Source organism: Rana temporaria, chromosome 2 (genome assembly GCF_905171775.1).
Source record: "Rana temporaria chromosome 2, aRanTem1.1, whole genome shotgun sequence".
Lineage (NCBI taxonomy): Eukaryota > Metazoa > Chordata > Amphibia > Anura > Ranidae > Rana > Rana temporaria.
In genome coordinates, this window is record NC_053490.1 from 362,312,449 (window position 1) to 362,327,872 (window position 15,424).

General features: G+C 40.3%; 1 protein-coding gene across 3 annotated transcripts in view; it reads left to right on the top strand.

Annotated features, from left to right (window-relative positions):
* Nucleotides 1–15,424, top strand: part of EPS8L3 (EPS8 like 3) — a 195,628-nt gene that overhangs the window by 155,465 nt on the left and 24,739 nt on the right. For all 3 annotated transcript variants that reach the window (XM_040337634.1, XM_040337633.1, XM_040337632.1), the window contains exon 16: nt 9,474–9,564. In XM_040337634.1, the coding sequence (XP_040193568.1) occupies nt 9,474–9,564 (91 nt within the window). The remainder of the gene's footprint in view (nt 1–9,473; nt 9,565–15,424) is intronic.

Below are 15,424 nucleotides of genomic sequence, written 5' to 3' on the forward strand. Positions count from 1 at the left end.
AATATCACTGAGCCATAGTAGGAGTGACTCAGTAATAGGTGTAGAGGGGGGGGTGCTACTCCCAAGAGATTACATTTTTCGTTCCTTATTCCTAGGAACTTCTTCAGAACTTGGGACTAGTCCGTGAGCACTGGCTTATTTATGGAGCCACAACCCACCCTTAATTGTTTGAGTAAAATACAAGTGCTGTTACCTATTTACCAAGTAGCCATCATCTGTGATAAACCCACAAGTGCTCTAAACTAATTAAAAATTTGACATGGTGTGCCGCCCTGCACAATCCACAAAACTCATCTATTATAAACTTATTTCAGGTGTGTATCTTATTATGAACATATATTTCATTGCATCATCAAATCATAATAGACACACATATATGTCTATCTGCCGATCTATGTCAATCGTACGATAATTGTTGTAGCAAGGGTAAATAGTCCATACATCATTCAATCCTAACCCATAAAGTTCCAAAAATATATGAAATTATTTAATTTGAATCGTCAGGAATAATGGGTAAGGAAATTGTATGTTAATGAAATTAGATAGTAAAACTCCCCAAATAGATAACCAAATATATCCAATAGAATCTCACATCTTGCCTCCACTCGTCAAATAATCAATCATAAATTTCACTTTATTGGTATCTACATAACAATGCTGCATGTGGGTAGGGAGAGAAAGCCTGGGCTGATAGCCATAGTATCTTATTATGAGGGTCCATCCACATACGATCCGATATTCACCCAGTCGCACCAATCGCTGTCAAAGATAGCATGGTGATACACAATATCTAAAGATAGTTCATTTTATAGTAACATAAACATAAGCTCTGATATAATGGGCGAGTATCGGGTCGTACATTCATGGACAAACACAGGATGTTTTCATTAAATATTCATCGTACATTTAGAAAAAGGAGAGATAAGAAGAGATTAAAATAGGAGTGAGAGGCAGCGCCTCTGTATGGCCAATACCTGCTTCCCTTAGCTTCCCTTAGACATAATAGAGAGTTTTTTGGTCTATTCCCTATATTAGATAGGGGACTTGGTGTTTATATGTCCATTTGTACTTTTGATACATAATTTTAGTGTTATATTTAAATAAATGTGCAGTTAACTCTTTAGGGTGTGTACTCACTGATTTTTACCTACAAGTAAGGATGCAACCAGTTTCTTCACCAGTGCATGCACTCTGAAGGTCTGGCATACGTTGCCAGGCCTTCAGAGCTTTTTTTCCCGTCACGATGGCTCCGGCATGCATGTGGGGGAGTGACGTCATTGCAACTTCAGCCACTGGGGGGAAGATGCCAGCCCTCTTAGCGGTGACAGCGCTGTGCTGGAAGGCTTTGTTCCAAGATAAGTATTTCATAATGTGCTAGTATGAGATACATAGAACATTATGCAAATGTTTTACAGGTTTTTTTTTTGTTTGTTTAGTTTTTTTAAACAGCTGCAGTTTACTACCACTTTAACACTGTGGGACATCATCCTTTGGGCTAAGAGTTGTGTGTGCTTTGTTTTGCTTGCATCTATTAGGGTATTTTGTGGAAAAGCAAGGAAATGAAAAAACCCTGTAGTATATTATTGTGCTTTTACTAAGCAAAATATTACATATACAACCTATTTACAGTTTTAGGAAAAGAATACACGATATACAGAATACTATAAATATGTATACATCAAACATACAAACCCTAGGTAACCTTCCTAGCCAATGAGCATTGGCAATGTTCTGTATGCTGTAGGAATACACTAACATTTTATTTAGCTTAAGATATAGCTGTCCCCAATTTCTGTTGCAAACAGGACTACAGATATTTCAAGTGATTGCCAGAAACTGGATACTTGCCATGTATCTCTTGTAGTGTGGGCCTTTTAATTTATACATTTTCGGTAGCCATTCCCTCATGGGTGTAGTCCTTTCTACTTCTTTCCTCCTACATCAGTTTCCATGAGAGAAGATGGCACTGTAGTATCATACATGTCATGGGTAACAAAATGTCAAAAAAGGTCAAGCTATTTTTAATCCTTATTGACTTAGCTGTGGGTCCAGTGTTTGATAAAGCTCATCTAAAATAATGGCAATAGCTAAAAATGTTTACATTGCCAAAATATACTACAGTGGTATCTATTTCCCCATTGTACAGAAGAAGACAGCAAAACTAGTCATGTGCAAGCATTGCTCCAATCGATATTCCCACAAGAAAACTGATGTTTTTTTATTTATGTAAGTCTGAAAGACTTACATGAATGTAAGCAGATTCTATATCTGATTTACCCTATAATTCCTCAATGGTTGAGCTTACCCCTGAGGAGTTGCAGTCTTCTGCTATCATCTCCAAGTTAAAGAGGACCATTTCAGCTTTTATTGATGCAATACACACCACCCTGAAGCTAGATGAGGTTCTTTAGGTTCTTTAGTGCTTTTTGCAGGCTCCTAAGGTTGCAAAGACTTTCCCTTTGCACCTACTTTTCCTGCTGTTTCTAGATGACAATTGTAAATGCCCTGCTAGATTGTTTGCTCCTCCAAAATGTTTGCAGGTCCTATATTTGTTTGGTGCAGATTTTTTTTAGAAGTGGTCCGCCCATGACTTACCTTGACAAGGCGACTGCTATACTGGTAGAAAATGCACCTGCTTTTAAGGACCCAACTGAAAGTCCTTTCCAGTACTTTGCTCTCATTGGGGGGGTCCTTCCCTACTCCCGTTTTTCGTGACTTTAGTTTTGTCAAACCATGTCTGACTGAACATAATTCCTTAACCACTTCCCGACCGCCGCATGTATATGTACGTTGGCAGAATGGCACATACAGGCACATTGGCGTACCTGTACGTCCCTGCCTAGACGTGGGTCGGGGGTCCGATCGGGACCCCCCCGCTACATGCGGCGGTCGGATTCCCACGGGGAGCGATCCGGGACGACGGCTCGGCTATTCGTTTATAGCCGCCCCGTCGCGATCGCTCCCCGGAGCTGAAGAATGGAGGGAGCAGTATGTAAACACGGCTTCCCCGTGTTTCACTGTGGCGCTGCTTCGATCGAGTGATCCCTTTTATAGGGAGGCTTGATCGATGACGTCAGTCCTACAGCCACACCCCCCTACAGTTGTAAACACACACTAGATGAACCCTAACTCCTACAGCACCCCCTGTGGTTAACTCCCAAACTGCAACTGTCATTTTCACAATAAACAATGCAATTTAAATGCATTTTTTGCTGTGAAAATGACAATGGTCCCAAAAATGTGTCAAAATTGTCCAAAGTGTCCGCCATAATGTCGCAGTCACAAAAAAAATTGCTGATCTCCGCCACTAGTAGTAAAAAAAAAATGCAATAAAACTATCCCCTATTTTGTAAACGCTATAAATTTTGCGCAAACCAATCGATAAACGCTTATTGTGATTTTTTTTTTACCAAAAATAATAGAAGAATACGTATCGGCCTAAACTGAGGAAAAAAAAATTTGTATATATGTTTTTGGGGGATATTTATTATAGCAAAAAGTAAAAAATATTGATTTTTTTTCAAAATTGTCGCTCTATTTTTGTTTATAGCGCAAAAAATAAAAACCGCAGAGGTGATCAAATACCACCAAAAGAAAGCTCTATTTGTGGGGGAAAAAGGACGCCAATTTTGTTTGGGAGCCACGTCGCACGACCGCGCAATTGTCTGTTAAAGCGATGCAGTGTCGAATTGTAAAAACCCCTTGGTTCATGTAGCAGCATATTGGTCCGGTCCTTAAGTGGTTAAAAGGAATCTCAGAACTGCTGCCATTGATCCTCTGCTCATTGAATACATGGAGCAGATGGCTAAGGCAATACATTTCAGCTGTAATTGTATCCAACATACACTAGTATATGGTGCAAATTCATTGTGCAAAAGATTTAAAAATAAATCACACAGTAATTCATTAACCAAATATGCCATATAAAGTGTAATGTGCAGAAAAAAAATCATCCTGTATGAACAAAAAATTATAGGCAAAAACATAATTGTATGTGCAAATTACATCAATATAACAATGGCAGTACATAAATAAATGAAACATCGAACTGCAACACATATTGTGATATCAGTTCAAATTATATCCTTCTCCATGCAATAAAGTGCTCTTGTGCTATACTTTGTGCATAATCTCAATTTATCCACCGGATCACTTTCACCTTAGTGCTCGTGCAGACAGGCTGCTTACCAGAACATATGATCCCCACCAGGATCAACCACGCTTAGAAAGTATCCCCTATAGGGAAAAATGACAGCTCGCTCCCAACCTGGTTTACGGATGTCTTGTTAAGATCCCCCAGTATTCTGGCTCCAACAGATATATATTAAAAGTAAGGAGGAGACCTCCTAAGTGCATTACTGATATACCATTTATTAAAACCATAAAGTATTGCATTTACAGACTAGTAGAGTTTTTAAGGCAAACACCCACAGACACAGCCGCCACACTATTCGATCGGTACGTGTGTTCTGACATCACACTGCTGGCTCCATCCAATGCATTTCTTCTTAGAAGGTGTCAACTGGAATTAGATGTTTCATTTATTTATGTACTGCTACTGTTATATTTGTATAATTTGCACATGCAATTACGTTTTTGCGTATAATTTTTTGTTCATATAGGATGATTTGTTTTTTGCACATTGCACTTTATATGGCATAATTGGTTCATGAAATACAGTGAGATTTATTTTAAAAAATTGTAGCGCTCACCCCCGAAGGAGCCGCTGATTAGTTTGGGATCGGCATATTAAGTTACCTTCTTGGCTTGGTTTAGGGGTGACATCAATGAGTGTAGATAAAGAGCAAGTGTCCAGACACAAGAATGAGTTTTCAATGCTTTATTCCAAGGCCCAACATGGCCAACATCAACATGGCAAACAATAGAGAAAGGTTGATGAGCGTAGAGAAACTTTGGTATCAGGACTTGGATGTGAAAAAGAGCAAGCCTGCTCTCAGCAATAATATAACTCAATTCTTCGCCACCTCAGATCAGGGTGGGTAAAGTGCCCCCGGACAGGCGACTATCACAGGCCTGGCAGCCGGAGCGCCACTTAAAGATCACTGGGAGGAACAGACCTCTACCACCGGCCTGACTCAGAGCCTCTGACACAGGCTTTGTCAATTTGAGATATGTGAGATACGGATGAGTGAATCCTCCCAGTCAATTCAGATTTTATGTCACCACCTGACAGCTTAAGCATACCTGTCATGCAACGTGGCGACCGGATCCCCGTTGGTTCGTCTAGGCCTCCTGGGCAAACTCTAGTTTTAGGTTACAATATTTCTTACAGTATATATTTTTTTATACAAAGTCTTTTCATATAAGACTTTAATACCATATAAGTAAAATGTCTTAAAATACAAAATTTGCTTGGAGATATTACTCATCAACAAAATAAATATATCTCCTGACCATCGTCTCACATTATTTCTATAAATATATAAAACAGTTAATAAGCTTGTCAAAAAACTTAAATGTCTGTAAAATATTAGCCAGTATTTCACACTTTGAAAAGAATGTTTCACACATTCTTCAGAATGTGTGCTTTTAAGTTTCCTGTCCACTCAGCCTCTATATGCTTTTACAAACAAGTAAAGAATGTGTAATATAACAGTTTAAAAATAATTTAAGTTTGATAGGAAAATAAAGGCTATTACCCTCCTGTTCTTATATCAGACCAGACCACCCAAAACAAAGGGGTAACCCCACTTTCCTTTCACATGTGCCCTTCTTTCCAGCTCACCAAGGCTTTCTGTAGTTTGCCATAGCATCCCTACACTACAAGTACATGGCCCTGGGTAGCTGTTTAATAGGGTTGTCCCGATACCGACACTAGTATCGGTATCGGGACCGATTCAGAGTATTTGCGGGAGTACTTGTACCTGAGGTGTGAGTGTGATTAACCTTTTTGGGAGATTACTAATACCAGCATTATCTACATTGTCCACATTCCCTGTTTCATTTATTTATATTCAAAATATTTAAACATTCTGGACATATTAGGGATAAGTTGTGTCCCCATGTTTTAAGTGTTTTAATGTATTCAGTGTCGAGTGATTTAGGTGTTATTTGGAAAAATAACATGCGTCTTTGTTCTTATATGCATTTTGTATTCTTGATGTTTAAATATAGAAGAAACAAATTTTCCATAATTTGTTCTGCTTAGAGTCGGTTCACACTAGGGCGACACGACTTCCAGCACGACTTTCAGAGGAGACTCCGACACGACTTTGAGCATGAACCACAGGGCGATCTGGGACGATTTACAACATGACTTGAAGTCGTCTTCAGGACAGGAGACTTTCCAGTGGCGAGCTCCCAGGAATCATCTGTGAGCGCCGAGTCTAGAAGACCCGGCGCATCACAGATCGCGGTAAATTGCCGCTGATAGCGGCCGTTTACTACGTGATCGTTCCGTCAAATGACGGAGCGATCACTTGTAAACAAACCGGCGTCATGTAATGACGCCGGTTCCTCCCTCTCCTCTCTGTACCGATCGGTACAGTGTGAGAGGAGGGGGGGGGAGCGGGTGTCAGCAGCAGCACTGTGGGCTGGATCTGTGACTATTGCAGTCACAGATCCAGCCATCCCTCCCTGCGCAATACTCTGCAATAACACCCCATACTGTCTGCAATACCCCCTACACTCTGAAATACCCCCCACACTCTGCAATACCCCCCCCACACTCTGCAATACCCCCCCGCACTCTGCAATACCCCCCATACTCTGCAATACCCCCCCACACTCTGCAATACCCCCCATACTCTGCAATACCCCCCATACTGTGCAATACCCCCCATACTCTGCAATACCCCCATATTGTGCAATACCCCCCATACTCCGCAATACCCTCAATACTCCACAATACCCCAATACTCCAATACCTTGCAATACGTCGCCTATGGGGATTTTTAAGTAGCAAAGTTTGGCGCAATTCCACGAGTGTGTGCAATTTTGAAGGGTGACATGTTGGGTATCTATTTACTCGGCATAACTTCATCTTTCATATTATGCAAAAACATTGGGCTAACTTTACTGTTTTCTTTTTTTTTTAAGCACAGAACAGTTTTTTTTTTAAAAACTCGCGTTCAAAAAATTGCTGCGAAAATACCGTGCAAGATAAAAAGTTGCAACAACCGCCACTGTATTCTCTAGGGTCTTTGAAAAAAAAAGCATATATAATGTTTTGGGGTTCTATGTAATTTTTTAGCAAATAAATGATGATTTTTACACGTAGGAGAGAAATGTCAGAATTGGCCTGGGTGCTCCAGAACGCCTGATGGTGTTCCCTGCATGTTGGGCCACGCTGTGTAAAAGTCTCACATGTGTGGTATTGCCATACTCAGGAGGAATAGCAGAATGTGTTTTGCGGTGTAATTTGTATATTGCATATGCTGTGTGTGAGAAATAACCCGCTAATATGACAGAAACTAGAAATTTATTTTAATTTTTACAGAATTTTCAGTCTTTTTTCTTTTATAGCGCAAAAATAAAAACCACAGAGGTGATCAAATACCACCAAAAGAAAGCTCTATTTGTGTGAAAAAAAGGACAAAAATTTCAGATGGGTACAATGTTGTATGAGTAATTGTCATTCAAATTGTGAGAGCACCGAAAGCTGAAAATTGATCTGGTTAGGAAGGGGGTTTAACCTCTTGACCACCGCCCCATGTCAAAAAGACGTCCTCTTTTTAAAGTTGAATATCTCGATAACGGCAGCAGCTGCTGCCACAACCGAGATATTCATCTTTTCAGTGGGCGGTGGTGTACACGATAACGGCGGTCTCCGCGGCGGATGATTCGCCGCGAGATCGCCGTTATCGGTGGCGGGAGAGGGGCCCCCCCCCTCCCGCCGCTCTCCCGCGCCCTCCGCCGCTTACCGGAGCCGTCGGTAGCGGCGGAGGGGATCGGATGTGTCCGGCAGCTGAGCGGGGACGGGACTGAAGGAGAAATCTCCTTCACCCGTCCTCATAGCTCTGCTGGGCGGAAGTGACGTCAAAACGTCAGTCCCGCCCAGCCTCTTAAAGAAACATATTTTTTTTTGTCATTTGAAAAAATGACATTTTTTTTTTTTTTTTTTTTTTTTTGCATTTAAGTCTAATTATGAGATCTGAGGTCTTTTTGACCCCAGATCTCATATTTAAGAGGACCTGTCATGCTTTTTTCTATTACAAGGGATGTTTACATTCCTTGTAATAGGAATAAAAGTGATCAATTTTTTTTTTTTTTTTCAGTGTAAAAAATTATAAAACTAAATAAACATAAATAAGAAAACCCCAAAAAAATCTTTTTAAAGCGCCCCGTCCCGACGAGCTCGCGCGCAGAAGCAAACGCATACGCGAGTAGCGCCCGCATATGAAAACGGTATTCAAACCACACAAGTGAGGTATCGCCGCGATCGTTAGAGTGAGAGCAATAATTCTAGCCCTAGACCTACTCTGCAACTCAAAAAATGCAACCTGTAGAATTTTTTAAACGTCGCCTATCGAGATTTTTAAGGGTAAAAGTTTGACGCCATGCCACGAGCGGGCGCAATTTTTAAGCGTGACATGTTGGGTATCATTTTACTCGGCGTAACATTATCTTTCACAATATATAAAAAAATTGGGCAAAATGTATTGTTGTCTTATTTTTTAATTCAAAAAAGTGATTTTTATCCAAAAAAAGTGTGCTTGTAAGACCGCTGCGCAAATACGGTGTGACAAAAAGTATTGCAATGACTGCCATTTTATTCCCTAGGATGTCTGCTAAAAAAAAATATATAATGTTTGGGGGTTCTGATTAATTTTCTAGCAAAAAAATTGTGATTTTCACATGAAGGAGAGAAGTGCCAGAATTCACCTGGTGGGCAAGTGGTTAAGTGCCCAGCGGTCAAGAGGTTAAATGTCCTTATTACTTCTGAGAAATCCTCACTTCCTGTTCTTCTGTCTGTAACTCCACACAGTAATGCAAGGCTTCCTCCCTGGTTTGAAGTGTCGTGCTCGCCCCCTCCCCTGGAATACAGAAGAGTCAGGACGCCCACTAACACACAGCTCCTTTCTCTATCTGCAACGTAGAGAGCGTCCTGACTCTCCTGTATTCCAGGGGAGGTGTCGAGCACGACACTCCACACCAGGGAGAAAGCCTTTCATTACTGTGTGGAGTTACAGACAGAAGAACAGGAAGTGAGGATTTCTCAGAAGAAATAAGGACATTTAAAAGCAAAATCGAAGGATGAGGTAAGTGAAGGAGGACTACACTATAGTAAAGGAAGCTATTTAGGAAAAACAATTTTTACCTTTACAACCCCTTTAATTATAATCTTTCTAGTGTACATTATACAAAAACAATACTGTATATCACAAAGTGTAGCTACTTTATATTAGACACAGTGTAAACTCAGTCTGGTTATCTTATCTGCCAGCTTTACAACAGTTTACCGATTGTTTAAATTGAGACCACTGACAATTTTGTAATTGAATCATATACAGCAATTTTCAAAAAATACCTGTAAGAGTTCTACACGACTTTGAAGCCAGAAATGAACGTGAATTGTCAGTAAGAAAAGAAGACAGCGTAAAGGTAACAAATTACTTTTGTTTTGCAGATGTGCATGGAATGCAATATGTGGTTCTTATAGTATAAGGTCTCACAAATTTCAATGATTTAAACAATAGCAACCAACAGTATTGCCTAATACACTCGACAATAACTTTTCCACCAACCTTATCACATGAATCAAACTGAAAACCACCTTCAACCTTGCAGACTATGGTGACACTTCACAGAGAACGTCCCCAGAATGCTCTCCTGTTTGTCTTAGCATATACCCACCTTACGTTAGGAATGTGGCCCTCTGTGTCCCCGAAGGAGTCTTTCTCTGCTCCCTAAATGCACCCTGCTTTGCAACAGAACTTTGCCTCAGAATGCACCCCCTTTTCTAATAAATGTAATGAATGTGCTACTCTTTGCCTTAGAGACTTGCATAGAAATGTGCTATAGTATCGGTTAAAGAGTAGAGAAATTGCTGGTTTTACATCACAATATGAAATCTCTATTTGTGTGGTAGGAATTTGGCTTTCTCTGAATCTCAATATGAAATAAGAGAATGGAGTTGATGGGACCAAGTTTTGCCAATTTTCACCAGTTCAGGTGCAAATTTTTTCCTGAATTTGCACCTGAATCACACCCAAAAACACACGGGACCCTTTTCAAAACCGCATCGCAGCCACCCTGGACATGTGTGAACCGGGTTTATTGAGAGTCGGTCACATTCACATGTTATGCAAATTGGATGCGGTTAAAAACTTCAGGATTGATTGCCTCATCAGGTGTGAAGACTACAAGATTTTGACAGTGATTGGATTTGAGGCTGGAAGGACGCGTCAGAGTCCAGGATTACAACCAGCAGCCTGGCATGGGGGGGGGGGGGGGGACTGAGAGTTGTATTATTGGAGAATTCAGGGGAGGGGGCACGGGTGTGGGGGAATATTATAAGCTCAGTATTAGAGTGAATACGTATGTCATTTAATAAGTTAGTAATTCGACAAGAGACTCAAGGAGTGAGGTGAATCGAGAGATAGGTTTGGGTGTCATTAACATAGAAATGGTATTGGAAGCCATGGGCATTTATAAAGTGACCAAGGAAGGAGGTGTAAATGGAAAAGAGAAGGCTTCCGAGGACAGAACCTTGGGGGACCCCTACAGAAAGAGGAAGTGGAGAAGAGGAGACGGAGCTGCAGACAACACTGAAGAAATGGTCTGATAGGTAGAAAGAGAGCCAGGAAAGAGCAGAGTCTTGGAGGTTAAGAGAGTGGAGTTTTTTTTTGAGAAGGAGCCATTTGCCAACAGCATTAAAGGCAGCAGAACGATCTAGTAGCCGTTTTGTCTCCACATAGCCATGAATTTTAGAAGCCTGTTACTTTACATTTGCATTCTTTCTGTGGGAGTTACATAGTACGTAGTAGGCAAAGTTGAAAAAAGACACAAGTCCATCAAGTCCAACCTGTGTGTGTGATTTTATGTTAGTATTACATTGTATATCCCTGTATGTTGTGGTCGTTCAGGTGCCTATCTAAGAGTTTTGTTAAATTATCATCAATGCTCCCCGCTGAAACCACTGCCTATGGAAGAGATTTCCATATCATGACAGCTCTTACAGTAAAGAACCCTCTACGCAGTTTGAGGTTAAACCAATTTTCTTCTAATTTTAATGAATGTCCGCGAGTTCCGTATTAAATTCCCTTTCGTGGAAAAGCTTTATCCCTATTGTGGGGTCACCAGTACGGTATTTGTACATTGAAATCATTTCCCGTTTCAAGCATCTCCTCTCCAGAGAGAACAAGTTCAGTGCTCGCAACCTTTCCTCATAACTAAGGTCCTCCATTCCTTTTATTAGTTTTGTTGCCCTTCTCTGGACTCTCTCCAGTTCCAGCACATCCTTCTTGAGGAGTGGTGCCCAGAACTGGACAGCATACTCCAGGTGGGGCCAGACCAGAGTCTTGTAGAGTGGGAGATTTATCGTTTTATCTCTGGAGTAAATCCCCATTTTAATGCATGTCTATATTCTGTTTATGCTTTGCTTGCAGCAGCTTGGCATTGCATGCCATTGCTGAGCCTGTCATCTAATAGGTCCTTTTCAATCCTAGATTTCCCCAGAAGTTCTCTCCCTAGTGCGTATATTGCATTCATATTTTTGCCACCCAAATTATTTAAATTTTTTCTATATTAAACCTCATTTGCCATGTAGTTGCCCACCCCATCAATTTGTTCAGATTTTCTTGCAAAGTTTCCCTCCAAGAACTTGCATACAATTGGATGTTAGGCTAACTGGTCTGTAATTCCCAGGGATGTATCTTGGCCCTTTTTTAAATATTGGTGCTACATTGGCTTTTCTCCAATCAGCTGATGCCATTCCAGTCAGTAGACTGTTCGTAAAAATTAGGAACCATGGTCTGACAATTACTTAACTGAGTTCCTTAAGGACCCTCAGATGTAAGCCGTGGGTGCAAGCCTTCTGGTCCCGGTCATTTAATAAGGACCGAGCCTCTTTCTGAGATTTGTTGTTTACAAGTTAAAAACTGTTTTTTTTTTGCTAGAAAATTACGTGGAACCCCCAAACATAATTTTTTTTCTAACACCCCAGAGAATAAAATGACGATCGTTGCAACACTATCTGTCGCACCTTTTTTTTTTAAAAATACACTTTTTTTAATAAAAAAATAAGACAACAGTAAAGTTAGCCCAATTTCTTTTATATTGTGAAAGATAATGTTATGCCGAGTAAATGGATACCCAACATGTCATGCTTCAAAACTGCTCGTGGAAGGGCGACAAACTTTTACCCTTAAAAATCTCCATAACCAACGTTTTAAAATTCTACAGGTTGCATGTTCTGAGTTAGAGGAGGTCCAGGGCTAGAATTTTTGCTTTCGCTCTACCGATCGCGGTGATACCTCACATGTGTGGTTTGAACACGGTTTACAAATGTGGGGTACTGCTCACGTATGCGTTCGCTTCTACACGTGAGCTCGGCGGGACGTGGTGCGTTTAAACTTTTTTTGTTTATTATATATTTTACCTTTTATTTTTTATTTTTACTCTGTTCTTTAAAACAAAATTGTGTCACTTTTATTCCTATTACAAGGAATGTAAACATCCCTTGTAATAGAAAAAAGGATGACAGGACCTCTTAAATATGAGATCTGGGGTCAAAAAGACCTCAGATCTCATGTTTACACTAAAATGCAATAGAATTTTTTTTTTTAAATGTCATTTGAAAAAAATAAAAATGTCTCTTTAAGAGCTATGGGCGGAAGCGACGTTTTGACGCCGCTTCCTCCCTGCAATGATATGGAGATGGGTGGGGGCCATCTTTCCCTCACTTGTCTCTGTACCAAGCAGGGAGCAGGATCCAATCCCTTCTGCCGTTACCAACGGTTCCAGTAAGCATCGGAGGGCACCGGAGCATGACGCCGTTGATAAAAGTGATCTCGCTGCAAATCTGCCACAGAGACCACTATTATCGGAAACCGGACCACTCACTGAAGAAGAGGATACCGGAGTTATGGCAACTAGCTACTGCCATAACAAAGATATAACTCTTCAAAGTGCCAACGTATATAGGCGTGAGCTGGTCCGGAAGTGGTTAAAGCGGAGGTTCACCCTAAAAAAATTATCTACCATCCCATCCAGCATACTTGCGTCAGCTACAGTATGCTTCTTTTTTTCTTTTTTTTCCGCTGTACTTACCGTTTAATCGTTGATTTTCTTTTCTTCTTACCGCGGGTGAATAGGCGTTCCTATGAAGGGGCGTAGATTATTGACGTGCAGCTACAGCGCGTCCCGCTTTCCGAAAATAGCCGGACTAGGACTCGGCTCTTCATGGCGCTATACGGCACCTGCGCACAGACTAGGAGCTGACTGCGCAGGCGCCGTATATAGCCTAATCTTAGGTCGGCTATTTTCGGAAAGCGTGACGCGCTGTAGCCACACGTCGATCATCTACGCCCCTTCATAGGAATGCCTATTACCCGCGGGAAGAAGAAAAGAAAATCAACGATTAAACGGTAAGTACAGCAAAAAAAAAAAAAAGCATACTGTAGCTGACGCAAGTATGCTGGATGGGATGGTAGATAATTTTTTTAGGGTGAACCTCCACTTTAATGTTACATTTTTCAAGTCTATTTCTAATTCTGTGCTCTGTTAGCCATGAGGGTGCTTCCTGTTACATGTCATGAGGATAAACATTGCAGTTTTGGTTACTGAAGCCCCCCGATTCCCTTGTGAAGACTGAGGAGAAAAATAAATTCAATACCTTCACCATCCTTAGTAACCAGATTCCCTTCATCATTCTTTATGGGACCAATATGATCTGACCTCTCTTCTTTACTATTTATGTTCCTTTCTTAGTCACCCTAATTACACCCTTACATTTCTTGTTGCATTCTTTGTAAAGTTGAAATGCTGATGGTGATCCCTCAACCTTTTTATTTTTTGAAAGCCTTCTCGTTTGCTTTTATATAAATTTTTGCGTTGGAGTTAAGCCACCAAGGACTTTTATTAGCTCTTCTAAATGTATTTGCCATTGGGATGCACTGGCTAATGCATGCCCATTTTTCCATCGTGTTCTTTGTCCCTAAGATTTTATCCCAATTATTATCTTCTATCAAGGATCATAGTTTAGGGAAGTTGGCTCTTTTGAAATTCAGTGTCTTTGTATTCCCCTTATGTTTCCTATTTGTGTGATTTATACTAAAACTTATTGACCTGTAATCGCTGTTTCCCCGTATTTCCACATCCATGATCAGGTCTGTATTGTTGGTAATCAGTAGATTTGTTTCTAGTTGGTAAATTTACCATCTGACCCAATGAAATTGTCCTGCAAGATATTTAGGAACTGCCAAGTCTTAGGTTAATGTGTGGTTTCTTCCACCCAGTCTATATCTGGATAATTAAAATACCCCATTATAATGACACTTCCTATTCTTGCTGCTAATCCAAATTGTGATAGGAGGTGTACCTCCACCTCTCCCCTCTGGTTAGGGGGCCTATAGCATACTCCCAGAATTACTTTCCCCTTAGTTTCCTCCCTTTGTAGCTCTACCCAAAAGGATTCCACCTCCTCCCTTGCTCCCTTAGTGATATCATCTCTCACATTCACTTTTACATCATTTGTGATATACAGGCATACCCCTCCCATTTTTTACCCTTTTCTTTATATATATTTTATTATTTATCCATGAGCTAAGACTAAGTGATTGGCTATTTATATTTATTATTTTTCACATTTCCTACAACCTTTAACCCCAGTTTTTTGTTGTGGTGTCACCAACCCATCCAATGGGAGGCAGGTTAGGATTGTACCCATGAGAGTGTATATATAAGAGGAAGTAAGTCTCTGTTTGGCATAGCTCTGAAAAAGGGGGTGTGACCTCTGAGATTAGTCAGCCTGCCAACCGAGTGATGCATGGGATTAAGTAATGCTCCATTACCACTGGTCTGTGTTTGGTCTGATACACTGCCTGTTTATCACTTTTGTGAGTACCCAATTGGTATTTGTATTTTAGTTCAATAAAAGCTTATGGTAATGCGCTAGGCATTTGCACTTTCCTGTTTGTTCTTTTTATAGTAAATAAAATATATACAGTCACAGAACAAAGAATCATAGAAATGGAGCCACAGGAGTAACTAGGAATAAACTGAAACAAGAAATAGTGGCAAATAAAGATGTAAAAAGTACAGTAATTAACAGCATCCAATTAAAAATCATCCTTACCTGTCCTTAGTACAAAAACTATAACCTGTCTATCAAAAGTTTCTTCACTTTGCAATGCTTTACTGAATATGCCAGAATAGATCAATGTCTTATAGCATGGATGTTTCCTTTGCTTAGAAGAATGTAACCCACTTTTTTATTTTTATTTTATTGTTTATTTGTATT